Raw genomic sequence first — 19,713 nt, 5'->3', positions numbered from 1 at the left:
ATTGTGTTTTCTTCATTACCTCCATTTCATATTTCAGGTCTTGTACTGTTTCCCTTACTTGTTTGATTGCTTTTTCTTGTTTTTTCTTGTTTTTCTTGGGTATCTTTGAGAGATTTATTTCGTCTACCTTTTTGTTTGTCATCTCCATTTCTTTATGGCAGTATTTTACCTCCTGTTTAAGGTCCTCTATTATTTTCATAAAGTACTGTTTAAGGTCGGTTTCTTCTATTTCCTCTGGAGTAGGGTGTTCAATTCTTGTTGTTTCAGGATGTCTGGATTCTGGTGATGTCATGTTGCCTTTCATGTTGTTGGAGGAGTTCTTGCATTGGTGCCTGCCCATCTCTTCCTCCAAATGGAGCCAGGAGGGACTTGGTGTCTTAGACCAGTCTTTGCTGTGACTGAATCTGGTTGGATCTCCTCAGTGCCGGAGCAGGAGCTATTCCTTGCAGCACAATCTGAAGGAGCCCTCACTCCCTTGCAGTTATCCTCAGACCTGCCTGTAGGCCAGACTCTCACCCCTTTGGGTGGATGGCCTTAGTACAGGAGCAGGACACTTGAATACATTAGGGAAGGTTTGGGAGAGGCGGGGACATGAGAAACAAAGACAACCGTGCACCTGGAGCTGGGGGGGGCTGTGCTCTCTTCCAGGACAGGTTGCCCCAGGGTCGCACACACTCACCTGTCCAGATGGAACTCCACTGCACCGGATCAGGGTTTCCTGAAAGCCCAGGGACAGCGCAGGGACAAAAGGGCCAAGGTGGGGGCAGGGCAGGATGGAGTATCACACAGGGAACCTCACAGCACAATCTGAAGAAGCCCGCACTCCCTTGCAGGAATCCTCAGACCTGCCTGGAGGCCAGACTCTCACCCCTTTGGGTGGATGGCCTTAGTACAGGAGCACGACACTTAAATACACTAGGGAAGGCTGTCTAGATGGAACTCCACTGCCTTGGATATTATTTCTAAAGTATTGGAATGCCAGTGTCTGTTTACCATGCTTCTTGTTTTGGATCTAGGTGAATAAATGAAAAATGTATCAGGAGAAACTTTAGCAGCTAGTGACCCAAACTCATAGGAAACTTTTGAATTGCCTCTGTATGGATTAAGACTGAATTTATTAGTGTGATCTCATCTCATAACTGTTTATGCTTGCAGTGACTGTCTTTAAATAATAACATTGACAAGGACATCAGTAATTTAATTTGGGGGGCAACACTCAAAATGAGGAGAAATTTTGCTTGTGATGAAGACAGTGGTAGTGATTAAACATGGGGCGGTGGAGCACTAATAGCAACGGTGAAACCCATGGATGCTCACATTGTCTCCAGTCCTCAAAACTCTGCACCTGTGCTGAACTGATGCCTCTGACACAAATTCACCATCATGTTGGAGTAAGCTGCTAACAGCCCCTATCTGATGGGCAGAAAAGACATATATAATCTGTGTAAATGAGCAGGCAATCATGAGAATTCAGAATCAGGAATCAGGTGAGTTCACGGTCATGTGTACTTACAAACTGAAGTTCATTTTGAAATTATATCACCACAAAAGACTCTTACACATTGGTAATGAGGTCACAGTTAAGTCTGTGAATATTACTATTCTCGTGGCCTAAGATATCCTTTTTTTTGTCACAATCATTTTGTTTTATAACCGAGTCTTACTCTGTTGCCACAGCTAGCCTGCACCCACTGCATATGCTGACCTTGGACTCTTGGCATTCTCCTGCCTGAACCTTCTTATTGCTGAGATCATAGGCATAAGCTGTCATACCTGGCAAGATAGCCATTAACACCTAAAGTCCAAGCCCTAATCAAAATGTGATACTAAGTTTAAATAATGATCTTCATATGGATATTAAAGATCAACTGGCTAACGTTTAGAGTAACTATAGTTATTTTAACCTTAAAAATTTAGTCAGCCTCACCCCCTTTCTCTGCGGAATCACCATGGCGGCTGGGACCCTGTACACATATCCTGAAAACTGGAGAGCCTTCAAGGCCCTCATTGCTGCTCAGTACAGTGGGGCTCAGGTCCGCGTGCTCTCCGCACCCCCCCACTTCCACTTTGGCCAAACCAACCGCACCCCTGAATTTCTCAGAAAATTTCCTGCTGGCAAGGTTCCAGCATTTGAGGGGGATGATGGATTCTGTGTGTTTGAGAGCAATGGCATCGCCTATTATGTAAGCAACGAGGACCTGCGGGGAAGTACGCCAGAGGCAGCAGCTCAGGTGGTGCAGTGGGTGAGCTTTGCTGACAGTGATAGCGTTCCTCCAGCCAGCACCTGGGTGTTCCCCACCTTGGGCATCATGCACCATAACAAACAGGCCACTGAAAATGCAAAAGAAGAGGTGAGGCGAATCCTGGGGCTGCTGGACACTCATTTGAAGACAAGGACTTTTTTGGTGGGTGAGCGAGTGACTCTGGCTGATATCACAGTTGTCTGTACCCTTCTGTGGCTCTACAAGCAGGTCTTAGAGCCTTCTTTTCGCCAGGCCTTCCCCAATACCAACCGATGATTCCTCACCTGCATTAACCAGCCCCAGTTCAGGGCAGTCTTGGGGGAGGTGAAGCTGTGTGAGAAGATGGCCCAGTTTGATGCCAAGAAGTTTGCAGAGAGCCAGCCTAAAAAAGATACTCCAAGGAAAGAGAAGGGTAAATGGGAAGAGAAACAGAAGCCCCAGGCTGAACGGAAAGAGGAGAAAAAGGCAGCTGCCCCAGCTCCTGAGGAGGAGATGGATGAGTGTGAGCAGGCACTGGCCGCTGAGCCCAAAGCCAAGGACCCCTTTGCTCACTTGCCCAAGAGTACCTTTGTGTTGGATGAGTTCAAGCGTAAGTACTCCAACGAGGACACCCTCTCCGTGGCGCTGCCATATTTTTGGGAGCACTTTGATAAGGACGGCTGGTCCCTGTGGTATGCTGAATATCGCTTCCCTGAGGAGCTCACCCAGACTTTTATGAGTTGCAACCTCATCACTGGCATGTTCCAGCGATTGGACAAACTGAGGAAGAATGCCTTTGCTAGTGTCATCCTCTTTGGAACTAACAACAGCAGCTCCATTTCCGGCGTTTGGGTCTTCCGAGGCCAAGAGCTTGCCTTTCCGCTAAGTCCAAATTGGCAGGTGGACTACGAGTCATATACATGGCGGAAACTGGATCCTGGTAGCGAGGAGACCCTGGTTCAAGAGTACTTTTCCTGGGAGGGGGCCTTCCACATGTGGGCAAAGCCGTCAATCAAGGCAAGATCTTCAAGTGAACATGTCTTGCCGTCACCTAGCTGCCTGCACCTACCCTTCAGGGGAGATGGGGGTCATTAAAGGAAACTGAACATTGAAAAAAAAATTTAGTAAAAATTGTTTGTTTTGTGTATGACATATTTTTATATTTCATTAGTTCATATCCAGATGAAGTGACATCAGTGAATTATCTGGAGCCTATGAGTGACATGTGAGTTTTAAAAAACATGCATAAATATGTGAATATGTATGTGCATATGTGTGTTTATATAAATAAATGTACATATACATGTAAAGAGTCTTTCCCTGTCCCAAATAAAATGTAGTCAGACTTTCCTTTGGGCTGCCAGCCCACCCCCAAATAACAAGAGATCTTATTATTAATTTTGAAGGCTTGACCTTAGCTTAAGCTTGTTTTTAACTATCTCTTATAAGTTGAATTAACCCATTTCCATTAATCTACATTCTGTCAATACGGCCATCCTGCTTCTTCCATACATCCTCTCCATGTCTCCACAGCATCTCCTCCATTCACCTTTTCCTCTCTCTCCCTAGAAATCCCACCTTTATCTCGTGCCTCATTAATTCAGTTCTTTATTAAACCAACACAGCAATATATCTTCACAAAGCATGCAAATATCCCACAACTTACACACATACAGAAACAATGAACAATAAAAAGGCAAAACAATTGAACATTAAATGACAATTGAATAACCAGCCTGAAGAAGGATATATGTTTCTCACCGCCGAAAACTTAGGGAGCCCTGGAGAAGTGTGGGTAGAAAGAGTGTAAGAACTGGATGACAGAGATGTGTGTTGTAAAGCCTTACCTTTAGGGCTTGACATGGGTGTAGCAATCATGAATTCCCAGCAGCTGCCATTGCCTGCAATGAGTATGCATGAGACTGGATGTGACAGCATTCACTCATGAGAGGAGAAGGGGCTGTGAGGCCCTGCTTCTCCCTCCCCAGGAACCATTGACTGTTTGACTGTTTATGGCAGCTAGAAAAAGGGGAAATCATTGTCTTCAGTGGTGTAGCCACAGGGTAGTCACCCACACTCCAGTGGCAATTTCCATACCCGTGCTCATGTGGTGGCCCTGGTAAAACTTGGTGTGTCAAGAACAAAAACAAAAAGATGCCAGGTGGTGGTGGGGCATGCCATCTTGAAAAACCCATGGTGAAAACAAAGGTCTTAGTTGCTGTGTCTATATAAATCTCTCTTAATAAGATACATTGAGGGTGTCAGTATTTCTTACTCTTAATAACAACCAATGTATTGGAAAGAATCAGATTTACTAACTGAGATAGCAATAGTGTTGACCAAACAGAGAATCATTTCACAGCATAGGGACAGAATGGTGACTGTCAGCACTGGAGGCCTTGGCAGAGAAAAGAGAAAGACCTGCCAGTGAACCTCTGTGTATCCCTTACCATTCAAGCTCTCCTTCCAGGCAAGGCTGGTGCCCCACATGAACACTCACTGCTAAATCAGATGGAGCCACTGCCTTCCATCTACAGATACTCTATCCAACCTCAGGGTAACAGAGAACCACCAGGTATGAAAGTAAGAAGGTAGAAGACAGTTATGACTCAGGAATTTAGATATGGTAAGAAAGCTATGTACCTATAAACCGTAATTGAATTAGAAATAAGTACACTAAGCCAGGCGGTGGTGGCACACGCCTTTAAGCCCAGCACTCGGGAGGCAGATGCAGGCGGATCTCTGTGAGTTCAAGACCAGTCTGGTCTACAAGAGCTAGTTCCAGGACAGGCTCTAAAGCTGCAGAGAAATCCTGTCTCGAAAAAGCCAAAAAAAAATAAAAAAGAAAAAAAAAGAAATAAGTACACTAAGAGACTGTTCCACTTTGATGATAATGGTTAATCTGGATGTATTACATTTCATTTTTATTTTTGAGGTTATATTTTCATTAAATTTTTGTCCTAAGTTTCCCTCCACAAAAACCCTTCCAGATACCCCCCCCCCTTGTCTCCTTCAAATCTATGGCCTCTTCTGTCAATTATTATAGTGTGATATATGTATATGTATATTATATGCACATATATTCGTAAATATAACCTGCTCAGTTGGTGGAATGTTGCTCATATGTATGTTTTCAGTGCTGAGCATTTTACACTGGACAACCAGCTGGTGTGCCTTTCTCTGGAGAAGATCACCTCTGCCATTCACAGCTTTCTTCTGTTGCTACAAGATGCCAATTAATGATTTTCATATGAATATTTTAAAATCAGCTACCATATAATAAGTATAATAAATGTAGTTATTTGATCTCCCCAAAAGTGGTTGCATTTTAAACATATGTACTTTTTACTGACTATGTACTTTTCAAAAATTTAGAACATATACGGATGATTCAGTATCAGCACAAATCCTTGATGGAGCTGCAAGTGATAGGTGAGTGAACTAAATTAAAAATATACACCCTTAAGTACATTTACATGCACACACATGTAAATATCTGTGTGTATGTATGTATGTATATATATATGGGGGGTGGGTACATATATATACGTATATAATGCATATATATGTTACTACACAGGAACATATACACACATATATATGTTCCTACACTGATCTAAAAACTAGTATCAGTGCACACATAAACATTCTCTCTTTCTCTCTCTCTCTCACACACACACACACACACAGACACACACATATAAATGAAAACCCATAAAAACTATGGAAAGAGGATTTCACAAAACTACCTGAAGAATTCTTTGACATCAGAATACCTTTTAAATTGTATCTAAATTGTCTCTTTGTAGGACTTGTAGTTGACTGCATTTATTTTAAACCAAACTGCCGAAGAGACAGTTCTTCCTTCAACCTGTCTGCCACTTTAAGTAGCAGCCAATCCCTTAGGAAATGTTCAGATTTCCATTAAGATACTAGACTAGTGTGAGCCAGCAGTTAGAAAATTTGAGTAGGAGAAAAGAGAAAGAATAAGCAGAGAGGGAGATGTGGGGATGTAGTAGAAGAGAAGATGCGCAGGCAATGGAGCCTGGAAGTGTCCTCGCCCTGCAGATCTCTGCCACCATATAAACAAGTGGTCCAGACCCCACCATCATCTGCAGGGAGCCCATCCATCAGAACAGCAGGCACTTGACCATATCTCATACAAGAAAGACAGCATGATTGGGAGTCATAAATTGAAAAAGAGGGGGGTTCCTTATAATCTGCAGGTATTATCTGAGATAAGCACAACAAGAAAGGCTGTTATATTTTAAGAGTAAAGTAACAATTGCTTCTCTTTGGATTCTTTTCCATTTTCACAGATTTGAGGAATTCAGTACTGGCATAAAAAGCCCAAGGTTTAAAAAAAAAGTCTCACTGGGCAATGGTGGCTCATGCCTGTAATCCCAGCATTTGGAAGGCTGAGACAGGCTGATCTCTGTGAGTTCAAGGCCAGCCTGGTCCAGGACCAGGACAGGCTCCTAAGCTACAGAGAAACCCTGTCTCGAAAACAAAACAAAAAAAAAAAATCTCATGCTTAAGTTTATGACATAACCATTAACATTTCAATATTGGTTATATATTTATGGATCAATTGTTACTATATAAACTATAATTGTAGAATTATATATAAAATTTTTAAATGTAAAATAAATCTTAAACTTACAGTTCATATATGATCATGTATTTTCATATCCCTTTAACGCAGATTTAGATACTTTGCTATCCACGATATTGGAGGGAATTACCAATTTTATAACATGATTTATAAAATGTAAATGAAGACACTTAAATGTATTAATATGTTCACAATTCTAGAATGTGCTGTGCACATATAAATCCAAGCATTACAGCTAGTGATGGAGGGAGGTTGGAATTTGAGAGCTGCACTCTGAGGAGAACCCACAGCAAAACAGAGTGTCTGAGCTGTTTCTAAACAGTCTTCCTCCTGTATCTGTAGGGAACAGTCTTTTTAGTTTAGTTCAGGTTAAAGAAAAGAGAACTGCTCACAGAAGGATGATTTGTACCATTGTGTATTGTCCTTCTATGTTTGCAGCAGTCAAAGGTTGAGGACTTCAGGCTTTTTATTTGTTGTACATTTGGCAAAGGCTAGAGAGATTCTAATTGGAGCCAGAAACAAGGAACAACAGGAAGGAGAAGAGGGCCTATGGCCAAGAATACAGCAAGTGGTACTGGAAGAATCCATCAACCTGTAGAACTCTGCTACCGTATTGAGGTGGGGACCTCAAATACAACCCTACTGCATGCCCCTGTTCAGAGCCCCACCACAGTCCTGTACTTGAACTTACATATGGCAGAGAAAGACACTGTGAGGGTAACAGTAAGAAACAAATGCCCAAATCACTTGATAAGGTAAAATGGATTTGTACCTAGAAAAATGCATTTGTAATTATACTTGAAAAAAGAAAAATAAATAAAACTGAAAGCAGAAAGCTGAACTTTTTACCAGGCAAGATATGTCTATTTCAAATATGTAAAATTCATTTTGGTGGAAAAGTGATATGCAAGTTTCAAAATGACTAATTGTGTTAATAAAGGGAATCTGAAGAGTGTAAAGTCCAGGAATGTAGTAAGGAGGAGCTGGCTGCATCCCACCACCTGTATCCCACTGCCTGGCTAGCTTAACCCCCAAAATAACAACACACAAACTGTATTTATTTAAACATCTCCTGGCCCATTAGCTCTAGCCTCTTATTGGCTAACTCTCATATCTTGCTTTAACCTATATCTAGTAATCTGTATAGCACTTCGAGGTCGGTTGTGGCTTACTCGGAAAGATTCAGAGTGTTTGACTCAGGCGACTTCATGGCGGCTCTCTGACTCTGCTTTCTTCCTCCCAGAATTCTGTTCTGTTTACTCCACCCACCTAACGGCTGCCCTATCAAAAGGCCAAGGCAGTTTCTTTATTCAACTAATGAAAGCAACACAGAGAAATAGGAAGTCATATGATGTTCACTACGTGTGTCTTTAAATCTTAAAGCACTTTCTATGTGAATTAGTACATGGTGAGAAGCTGTGAAGGAAATACAGAGATACATAATGCTAAATTTATGCTCGGAAGCGTGCACACTCAAAAATCTGCTGAGCAGGGCAGTTTTGGTCACTAAGTCCTTCCTATCACCTCTTAAGTTGGTTGCAAGCCTGAACAGTCACCAACTAAATCCTAAGGAAATTTTCAGTATGCTTGTGTATGAGTCTTCTGGGTTAGATAAAAGCAAAAGAAGGCAAGGAGGAATGGCATAAGACAGGGTCATGAGATGGAGGAGCCTTCAGCAGAAATGACTAGCACTGATGACTCTCAGATGTGCCCCACCAGAGCACTGCTATTGCATAAGCCCTGCCCATCACCACGCTGGATGGCGCCTTCCACAGGTCCACAGCTGCTGCTTTTTCACCTCATATTTCCACAGTATGAAAATGAAACCAAGGAGAACTTGAAACTGGTAGGAGGCGCAAGTATCTTTAAGCAATAGCTGAATTTGAAATACATCCCATTAAAAACCCTGTTATATAGTGGGAAGGGCCTTGGTCCTGGCTCAAAGCAATGTGTTAGACTTTGGTGACTTCCCATGGGAAACCTTATGCTCTCTGAGAAATGGATAGGGGTGGAGTGGAGTAAAACTGGGATTGGTATGTGTAACTAAAAAATAAAAGCAATAAAACATAAAAACTGTTATATGTTGGAATTAAGATACTGGTTACTTAAATATAGGTGAATTACTATTTATACAATCCCAGTAGATTCATTACCATTATATATAGATAGCCACTTTTCTAATATAAAAATGCCAAACTTGAATTAGTGATATACATGAATATCTAAAACTCAATCAGTTTACAACTCAGAACTCTTAGAAATAATGTAGTTATTTGATTCTGGAAGTCATTTATATTTATACCTGGTTTCTGATTACACTTTGGAGTACTTTAGATCAAACATGAATGAATTGTGAAAGTCAAGTTGCAAGACAGCACACACCACTATATATAAACATGTACAAAAGGACACATATTTCTATGAATATGTACATGCATAATACAAAAAAAGGGTAGAACTATGAAAAGAAGGAAGATTCAGTTTTGCTTAAAGTACTCTGCATATTTATTCTTAACAATACAGAGTATATGAGGCACTGTATCTAAGTCTGCATCAGTAATAACTTTCTTCTTTTTATCAAATTGTTTGAAAGGAGTCTAGATCATGATCAGGATACTTCTTCATGTCTATATGAGAGGATAAATTTAGGGTTCAACCTATATGTTATTAGAGAGAATCATTGCTAATAAAAAAATTTAAAAGGGTCTGTGAATTTATATACTTGTTCATTATAGTTTACTTTCAATTCTTACATAATGAAGTGATTATTAATTACTATTAATTACTAATTAATTATCTATGATAGGATCACTAATGAAATATCTGTGTTGTATGTTAATAAAATACACATGCAATAAATATATATTCACAGAAACATAAAAAACAAATGAGAGATTAATATTTTGAATGGAGCAAGAGAGAAAAAAGCCTCTTTACAACAGAAAGAAATTAGCAGTGAGCAGGGAGCACTCTAGCCCTCAGTGTGGGAAAATGGAACTAATGAAAGTTAAGTGTGTCCATCACTTCAGATCTGTGCCACCAGGTAAAGCTAGTACTCCAGACTTCAGACCACCATTGTACTAGGTGAAAACACTGCCTTAGGTCTGGAACTACCTGATCACATCTCATTATCAGAAAATTCAGCAAAGGTGTGTGAAATAAGGAGATAATGATGGGACTTGGGAATAGGACATTAAATGAGATTGAATATCTGAGTGTCTACAAAATAAGTGTAGTTCCAAATGAATTGAACCAAAAAGACTAACAGTAACTGATATTATGTATTATGTAATAGTAAAAACTAAACTATATTTCAATATTGAGTTACTTTTATTTTTACTACTCATTATAATAATGCAAAGCATCATTCCTACAAGAAATGTCATATCATATTCCAAATATTTAACTCCAAGGTATAGCATCCTGACTTAATATGTCTGTTTTTATCCTTTAGCACATCCCTGTATGAACGGAATTCTTCGAATGAACAAATGAAAGAAATGTAAGATATGATTAAATAAATGGATATATGTGCGTATAGTATATATTTGTCTGTACATAAGTACTTGCATACACATGTACACACAGATTGATATTAATAATAGTCAGGAACATAATACTATTACAAGTTCCCTTTTAAACTGTTTATAGTATTGTCTCATAAATATTCTTGGTCTTTAATCAGGTAGAAAAATAGAACAAATAAGAGATGTTTCTTACTTTTAGTTACTATGTTAAAAGTTCTGTTGATTAAAAATAGAAGGGATCCTCTTTACAGCCAAGAGGAGGCAGCAATGGGCTTGAAGAAAAGGCCCCACAGGGTATTAGAATCAGCTAAAAGATCCCTGCACCTTTTCTTCATCTTCAGAGCTCTGCTGCCAGTGGTTCTCATGTTCCAAGGGCACAGTCTCTCTGGACAGAAGCTATGCCTCAGAACTTGCTCATCATGTACAAAGCCTTATATCGCATTTCTGGCATTGCAAAAATAAATATATATTAACACATATTTACATGAACATCTGAGCTCACACATTTACACAAAAACAGGTAAAGACAGATATGATCATAGAAGCATGCATGCCCTATACTTTTGATAGGACTAAAGAATTTGTTACAATAAAAATGTGTTTGTGTACTTACAGCATCATTTGCAGAGAAAATGACATATTTAACCCACTAATAGATTTAGATAACATTTTAGAAATCAATTCACATATGAATTGAAGATTTTAATTAATTTTCACTAAAGAAGTCTAAGTCATGCAGTTTCTTTTTAGTCCATGAGTAGTACTCAATCTGAACTGAAAGATAATCATTAAGTAGAGTCGCTGCAAAAGCAATGAAGGATATAAAGGAATTAATAATACATGTTTATGTGTACATGTGTATTTACATGCACATAAAAAATTGCACCCTCTGAGATATTAACATTTGAGATATTCTCACTCAGAAACATTCGTGGGATAACAGGGCTCCTTTTCATTCTAATGTCTTCTCACATTAATTTTTCATAATGAATGTTGCCTCATGGATAAAGAAGACAAAATGAGCAATAAGTTACTTATATATTCATAAGTGCATCAGTATAAGCTGCTCTGCCTGTATATTGTTACCTATATGTATGTTTTTGGAGCCGAACGCTTGGTATTGGATAACTAATTAGTGTGCTCTTATTGTTTCTCTCATTTTCAGCATTCCTTAGTTGCCTGTAATTTGTCTAGGGTTGAAGTTTTGTAGGCTTTCCTCTTCTACTTTAGCATGTTTGTTGATGTCATCCTTGCTCAGGCAATGTTTAGACAGCCATGTATGTGAGACTTCATAGGGGTAGCTTTTGATATTTCTGAGAGACACTATGCTTCTTTTGATTTTTTTTAGAACTATCAATTAAGAATTGAATTCAGGCCAGGCAGTAGTGGCACATGTTTTTGTTGGTTGGTTTGTTTGTTTTGTTTTTGTTTTATCTCTTTTTTTCCTCTTTTTTTCTTATTTGTTTATTTTTAATTAAAAAATTTCTGCCTCCTCCCCACCTCCCATTTCCTTTCCCCTCCCTCTCCAGTACTAAGAGCAGTAAGGGTTCCCTGCCCTGTGGGAAGTCCAAGGCCCACCCTCCTCCATCCAGGTCTAGGAAGGTGAGCATCCAAACAGGATAGCCCCCCCCCAAGCCAGTATGCTTAGTAGGATAAAAATCCAGTGCCATTGTCCTTGGTTTCTCAGCAGCCCTCATTGTCCGCCATGTTCTGGGAGTCCAGTTTGATCCCGTGCTTTTTCAGTCCCAGTCCAGCTGGCCTTGGTGAGCTCCCATTAGATCAGCCCCACCATCTTGGTGGGTGGGTGCACCCCTTGTGGTCCTGACTTCCTTGCTCATGTTCTCATTCCTTCTGCTCCTCATTTAGACCTTGGGAGCTCAGTCCAGTGCTCCAGTGTGGGTCTCTGTCTCTATCTCCATCCATCGCCAGATGAAGGTTCTATGGTGATATACAAGATATTCATCAGTATGGCAATAGGATCGGGCCATTTCCGGCTCCCTCTTCTCAAATGCCCAAGGAACTAGCTGGGGGTGTCTCCCTGGGCACAAGGGAACCCCTCTAGAGTCAAGTCTCTGCCAACCCTGAAATGGCTCATTTAATTAAGATATATACTTCCCAGCTCCCATATCCACCCTTCCTATATCCCAACCATCACATTCCCCCAAGCTCTCCCCATCTCCCCTTACCTCCATCCAACCCCACCCCCAAGTTCCCAATTTTTGGCCGGCAATCTTGTCTACTTCCAATATCCAGGAGGATAACTATATGTTTTTCTTTGGGTTCACCTTCTTATCATCTTCTCAAGGATCACGAATTATAGGCTCGATGTCCTTTAATTATGGCTAGAAACCGATTATGAGTGAGTACATCCCATGTTCATCTTTTGGGTCTGGGTTACCTCACTCAGAATAGTGTTTTCTATTTCCATCCATTTGCATGCAAAATTCAAGATGTCATTGTTTTTTACCGCTGAGTAGTGCTCTAATATGTATATATTCCACACTTTTTGTATCCGTTCTTCCATTGAAGGACATCTAGGTTGTTTCCAGGTTCTGGCTATTACAAATAATGTTGCTATGAACATAGTTGAACAAATGCTTTTGTAGTATGATAGGGCATCTCTTGGATATATTCCTAAGAGTGGAATTGCTGGGTCCTGGGGTAGGTTGATCACGAATTTCCTGAGAAACCGCCACACTGCTTTCCAAAGTGGTTGCACAAGTTTGCATTCCCACCAGCAATGGATGAATGTACCCCTTACTCCACAACCTCTCCAGCAAAGGCTATCATTGGTGTTTTTGATTTTAGCCAATCAGACAGGTGTAAAATGGTATCTCAAAGTTTTTTTGATTTGCATTTTCCTGATTGCTGAGGAAGTTGAGCATGACCTTAAGTGTCTTTTGGCCATTTGGACTTCGTCTGTTGAGAATTCTCTGTTCAGTTCAGTGCCCCATTTTTAATTGGGTTAATTAGCATTTTAAAGTCTAGTTTCTTGAGCTCTTTATATATTTTGGAGATCAGACCTTTGTCTGTTGCAGGGTTGGTGAAGATCTTTTCCCAGTCAGTAGGCTGACTTTTTGTCTTAGTGACAGTGTCCTTTGCTTTACAGAAGCTGCTCAGCTTCAGGAGGTCCCATTTATTCAATGTTGCCCTCAATGTCTGTGTTGCTAGGGTTATATTTAGGAAACGATCTCCTGTGCCCAAATGTTGTAAAGTACTTCCCATTTTCTCCTCTATCAGGTTCAGTGTGTTCAGATTGATATTGAGGTCTTTAATCCATCTGGACTTGAGTTTTGTGCATTGGTGATAGATATGGATCTACTTTCATTCTTCTACAGGTTGACATCCAGTTATGCCAGCACCATTTGTTGAAGATGCTTTCTTTCTTCCATTGTACATTTTTAGCTACTTTATCAAAAATCAGGTGTTCATAGGTTTGTGGGTTAAGAACTGGGTCTTCTGTTCAATTCCATTGGTCAACTTCTCTGTTTTTATGCCAATACCAAGCTGTTTCCAATACTGTAGCTCTGTAATAGAGTTTGAAGTCAGGGATGGTAATGCCTCCAGAAGTTGCTTTATTGTATAAGATAGTTTTGGCTATCCTGGGTTTTTTGTTTTTCCATATAAAGTTTATTACTGTCTTCTCAAGATCTATGAAGAGTTTTGATGGGACCTTAATGGGGATTGCATTGAATCTATAGATTGCCATTGGTAGAATTTCCATTTTTACTATGTTGATCTCCCAATCTACGAGCAAGGGAGATCCTTCCATTTTCTGGTATCCTCTTCAATCTCTTTCTTCAAAAACTTAAAGTTCTTGTCAAATAGATCTTTCACTTCCTTGGTTAGAGTTACCCCAAGGTATTTTATGCTATTTGTGGCTATCATGAAAGGTGATACTTCTCTGATTTCTCTCTCTGCTTCCTTATCCTTTGTGTATCCCCTCCTGGGCAACTAATTTTTTGGAGTTGATCTTATATCCTGCCACATTACTAAAGGTGTTTATCAGCTGTAGGAGTTCTTTGGTTGAGTTTTTGGGGTGGCAATGGTTTTAATCTCAGCACTGAGGAGGCAGAGGCAGAGGCAGGTGGATCTCTGTGAGTTTGAGAACAGCCTGGTCTACAGAGCAAGTGCCAGGACAGGCACCAAAGCCGCAGAGAAATGCTGTCTCAAAGGAAAAAAAAAGAACTGAATTCAGTATTCTGGGGTAGACTCACCAATGTATTGTGAAATATAAATTACATACAGTTTCTATATATCATACCAGCATGAATTCGCCAACATGGTAAAATTTAGAATCAGACATTTTCTCTCAGAAAAATCCTTGGGAATCCAGTTTCCTAATGTTGTTTCTAAATTCCTACTATAGAAATTTCTGTTATGGAATAGTCTTTATCTTTAGAATTGAGGTTCAGAAAGGAAAAATAAGCCATAGAGGGTGTTTTCTACCTCCTGAAGTTTGTTCCCTTTGTTAGCCAAGAGAAGAGAGAACTCCATTTAAAACCAGAATATGGAACTTGGAAGGCTACAGAGGAGCCTTCAGCAAAAAGAATAGATTCAATAGACCCTACCATGGAACCTTAATCTCCAGAGGTATCTGTGTATCTCCAAACTCATATCCCCATCTTTAAGTTGTTTAGCACCCCTGACTTGTGCCTGTAGATTCCTTGTGTGAAAGCAGGAAAGAAGGTAAACAGCCAACAAAGGGACCTGAGGAAAGATTTACACAATAAAGGAGGAATCATGTCTAGAATTTGCAGCTGAACTTGGATTCATTCATCAAATGCTTTCTCAGTATGGTTAAGTTAATAAGGAATTGAATTTAAGAATTTCACAGGCTTAAGATGTTCTTTCAGAGGACCTGTGTTCAGATCCCAGCATGCATGTTGGGTAGCCCTCACTCACCTACGACTCTAGCTTCAGCAGAATCCACCCACTCTTGTGTCCTCTAGAGAAACTTCACAGGAACTCATAAATAATAAGAGATCTTAAGAAAATATTTTCATTGTAAACATGAAGAATTTTTTGCCTTTTTGGAAAATAGATTTTTCCAATGTAATATATCCTGTTTATGGTGTACCTCCCAAATATACCCTCTTCCTACCCTGATATCTGTTCCTCTCAGTTCCTTCCCACATCCTCCCATCCATACCCAAACTCTGTCACGAGAAACAAACAGACTTCTAAGGAATAACAATAAGATAAAACAAAAAATAGCACACCAGAATAAGGCAAAAGAAAAAGAAAACAGAAGGAAGAGAACCCAAGAAAAGGCACAAGAAATAGATTTAGATGTAGATATATTCTCATTTGCACACTCAGGAATCCCGTAAAAACACTAAACTTAAAGCCATAATATACAGCTAAAAGACCTGCAGAGTAACATGAGAAAATGACAGTATGAGACACCACTGAGCTCATTTCCTGTTGACCGTACTGCTGGGCATGCAGCCTACCCTCAGAGTAGTTTGTTTCCCTGGTGAGTCTCCTTCGGAGAAAACTAAATTTTCATTTGAAAGTGGTTATCGTTTGAGGCTTAGTGATGGAAGCACCCACTTTTGCTTTCAACTCTAGGATCCCACTGGTGCAGACCCATGCAGGTCTTGTGCATGCTGACTCAGTTCCTATATATCAGAGTTGATATAGAGGCCCTTGATTGCTTGGGGTTTTTCTTCTTGTCTGGCTCTTCTACTATTTCTGTCTCCTCTTCCACAGGGTTCCCTGAGCCCTGTGGAGAGGGATTTGATGGAGTCATCCCATTTAGGGCTGAATGTTTCAAGGTGTCTCACTTTCTGCATATAGTCTGGCTGTGTGTCTCTGTATTTGTTCCCATCTACTGCAAAAAGAAACTTTTCTGATGTTGAAGGAGCAAGGCACTGACCTATGAATATAGCAGAATATCATTAGGAGTCATTTAATTGCTACATTCTTTTGTAGAACAGTTGTGTTTGGTTTCACCCTAGGTCCCTGGGCTATCTAGTCTCAGGTTCTTAGTCACCCAAGCAGTTTCAGGTATGGGTTCCATCTCATGGAAGGATCCTTTAGTCAAATAAGATATTGGTTGGTTACTCTCACAAGCTTTGTGTTACTACTGCCCCAACATATTTTATAGGCAGGACACCATTGTAGATCAAAAAATTTGTGGCTGAGTTGGTGTTTACATTTCTCCTTTGTTTATCTGCAGAGTACCTTCGTGCACCAAAGACACTAGCATGTAGGGGTGCATGTAGATACCAACTTGACTTCTCCATATTCAATGAGTTGTCTTAAGTTAGTGTTTTTCTCTACCTTTTTTCTTTCTTTCCTCTCTGCCTTTCTCTGTCTCTGTCTCTCTCTGTCTCTCTCCCCCTCTCTCCCTCTCTCCCTCTCTCTCTCTCTCTCTCTCTCTCTCTCTCTCTCTCTGTGTGTGTGTGTGTGTGTGTGTGTGTGTCTTTCTCTCTTTTTCTTTTTTAATTTTTGAGACAGGGTTTCTCTGTGTAACAGTATTTGCTATCCTGGAAGTAGTTTGTAAACCAGGCTGGCCTCGAACTCACAGAGATCTGCCTGCCTCTACCTCCCAAGTTCTGGGATTAAAGGTGTGCACCACCACTGGCTGGTTAGTTTGTGGTTTGTAGGAAGAGTATATGGAAGTTTTCAAATAACACTGCTATGTATGTGAGTGTTAGCCAGCTTACAGTGTTTAGAATAATTTAAGTGAATTTGAGCCAGAAAGTTGTGTCTTTGAAATCACGTGACATCTAATTATATGTGTTTTTTAAATCTTCTAGCCTTTCCCTGAATGAATCTCTGACACCACCTTGTGATGGAACTGCCAATGAACTGTGAGACATACACTAATATGTTAACAAAATGCATCAGTGAATGATAATGAATAATGAAATGTATGGATATAAATACATGCTATTTGCATTTGCATGTACATACAACAAGAGATGCGCCACTAGTACCACTACACATATACACACAGAAGCAGAGAAAGATGTAAGATTTGGAGGCTTCTAGGAGTGGTCTCTTCCTATCATTTTTGACCAATTTGGATAAAATAAGTAGCTCTCATAAAACAATGCTTTTCCTACTTCCTGGGTGTTTAACACTTTAAATAAGCACCACATAAAATGATTAGGAAAATTTCCAACTTTCTGTGTATTAGATTTTATTACACTGAGTAGGAATGCAGAGACTCTTGTTTGAAGCCGTGTGATAGCAGAGAATAGGAAGCAGAGGAAAAGAACACAAACGATGAGCGCTTGATATGTCCATCACTCTCTAGACCTCAGCTACCAGATGAACAGGCATCCCAAACTAAAATAGCATATGTTGAAGAACTTTGACTCATACCTATAAGATTCTTTCTGGTGTAGTAAAAGACAACTGGTGGCCCACACCTTTAATCCCAGCACTCGGGAGGCAGAGGCAGGCGGATCTCTGTGAGTTCAAGGTCAGCCTGGTCTACAGAGCAAATTCCACGGTTGCTGGGACTGTATTACAGAGAAACCCTGTCTCACAAAAACCAAAAAATAAAGACAGCTGGACAGGTGGAAGTAAGAGGACAAAGGAGACACTTAGGAACAGATATCATATGTGATAAGCTGCATCAGTTTCTATGCACAGAATTGGATTTGAAGTAATTTATATCATAACTTTCACACATTGATTCAGCTTTAGTAGCAAAAACATTACTTACTTTTTTCTTTTCCTTTGCTGTTTTTTTCTGAGATGTTTTGTTATGTAGCCCAGATTGACTTTGAACTTGTGAATCTCTTGCCTTAGCTTCTCAAAAACTGGAATTATAGTGGTATACCACAACATCCAACTTCTCTCTTTAAACAAGACTAAAGTATTTATTAAAATATAAAACATCATTAAGGGAATATGATATGTTTATTATAAACAGTGGATTTACATGAGAGGTTTTGTTTTGTTACATTGCTAGGACCTTTGCACATGTTTAGGAAGGTGCAACTTCCCATTAAACTGCAGCACCAAGCCGGGCGGTGGTGGTGCACGCCTTTAATCCCAGCACTCAGGAGGCAGAGGCAGGTGGATCTCTGTGAGTTTGAGGCCAGCCTGGTCTACAAGAGTTAGTTCCAGGACAGGCTTTAAAAAAAAAGCTACAGAGAAACCCTGTCTCTAAAAACCAAAAAAAAGAAAAAAAAATGAACTGCAGCACCAACCCTATATGTGAAAAATCTTAAGGTTCAAAAAGTTTATAAATTGAATTATAATCATAATCATTAAATTGTAATAAACTCAAACTCATTTCATTTTTTTTGTCCTTTAGCACAGTCTCAAGTGGATTGAAATCAGTATACTCAACTGTGTCCACCAGTATACTGTAAGATATAGACAAATTACTACTTCTTTCTTTGCACTTTTCCTCTCTGTGTAGACCAACCCTTCCTGTGTAACACGTAGAGTTTGAGATCAGAGCATGCACTGTCAGGACCATGGAAGGAAACACAGCTCTTTTCGTACTCTCTTGTTTTGTCATGATGAGCTTCTGATTACAGCTCTTGAATCGTACAGAGAAGAAGAATATAAAAAAGAGGGAACCTTCTTATTCATAGTCTTCAATCTTAGTGACTAGCAGCCAAAACCCACAGAAAATTATCAGAATGTCTATGTATGACAGAATAGTGGAGAATGCCAAGAGTAGAGAAATATCCATTTAGATGTAAAAAGGAGGTGTCAGTGGACAGGAAACAGATGCTCTCAAACAAACAAAAAAGAAGCAAATAAACCATAGCTGTATCCTTCGCTCTGAGCTCTTCCCACATTGGGGCAAATAAACTATAGCTGTATCCTTTGCTCTGAGCTCTTCCCACATTGGGTCAGTTGTCACCGTCCACAGTTGTCACCATCTTGAAAGGATCTTCTGACTCAGGTTTACAGTTACTGCCTCATCTGAGGGACAGAAACAACTATAGTTTGTAAAATATTCAGTAATGCTGGATATATTTGAGATTCATAAAGGAAGGTATCCAAAGACAGATGGGTACCTAAGGACTAGAGTAGATTCTTGATTGGTACAAGCTTTATAAAATGCCAATGGTGTTCTTTGCAAAATTAAAAAGGTGTGTCTGAAATAAGTATGAAAGCACAAAAGATCCGAAAGAGGCTAAGCACAAAGAACAAAGCTAGAGGCATTCTATAGTACAAGATTCCAAGACATAAAATCAAATCCATGGCACATGACCACAGCAACACAGTATAGTTTTGGCATAAAATAGCGCATAGACCAGTGGAACAGAGTAAAAACCCAGCAACAAACCACATGTCTATATCTAGCTGATTCTCAACAAAGATGCCAGAAACCAAATCCTGCAATGAGGACAGCCTCTCCAACAAG

At 39.9% G+C, this 19,713-nt stretch overlaps 1 protein-coding gene and 1 pseudogene across 1 annotated transcript in view; both read left to right on the top strand.

Moving 5' to 3' along the window:
- The first annotated feature begins 1,930 nt into the window (after window positions 1-1,930).
- On the top strand, window positions 1,931-3,256 carry LOC119815418 (annotated as a pseudogene).
- Window positions 3,257-8,497: 5,241 nt separating this feature from the next.
- The window catches only part of LOC119815277 (phosphatidylinositol 3,4,5-trisphosphate 3-phosphatase TPTE2-like), a 101,819-nt gene continuing 90,603 nt past the window's right edge, over window positions 8,498-19,713 (top strand). Inside the window, exons 1-2 of the mRNA XM_042055150.1 lie at window positions 8,498-8,696; window positions 10,564-10,738. Of these exons, the coding sequence (XP_041911084.1) occupies window positions 8,498-8,696; window positions 10,564-10,738 (374 nt within the window). The remainder of the gene's footprint in view (window positions 8,697-10,563; window positions 10,739-19,713) is intronic.

This window comes from Arvicola amphibius, chromosome 5, assembly GCF_903992535.2.
Source record: "Arvicola amphibius chromosome 5, mArvAmp1.2, whole genome shotgun sequence".
NCBI classification, from domain to species: domain Eukaryota; kingdom Metazoa; phylum Chordata; class Mammalia; order Rodentia; family Cricetidae; genus Arvicola; species Arvicola amphibius.
This window is presented reverse-complemented; position numbering and strand designations above follow the sequence as displayed.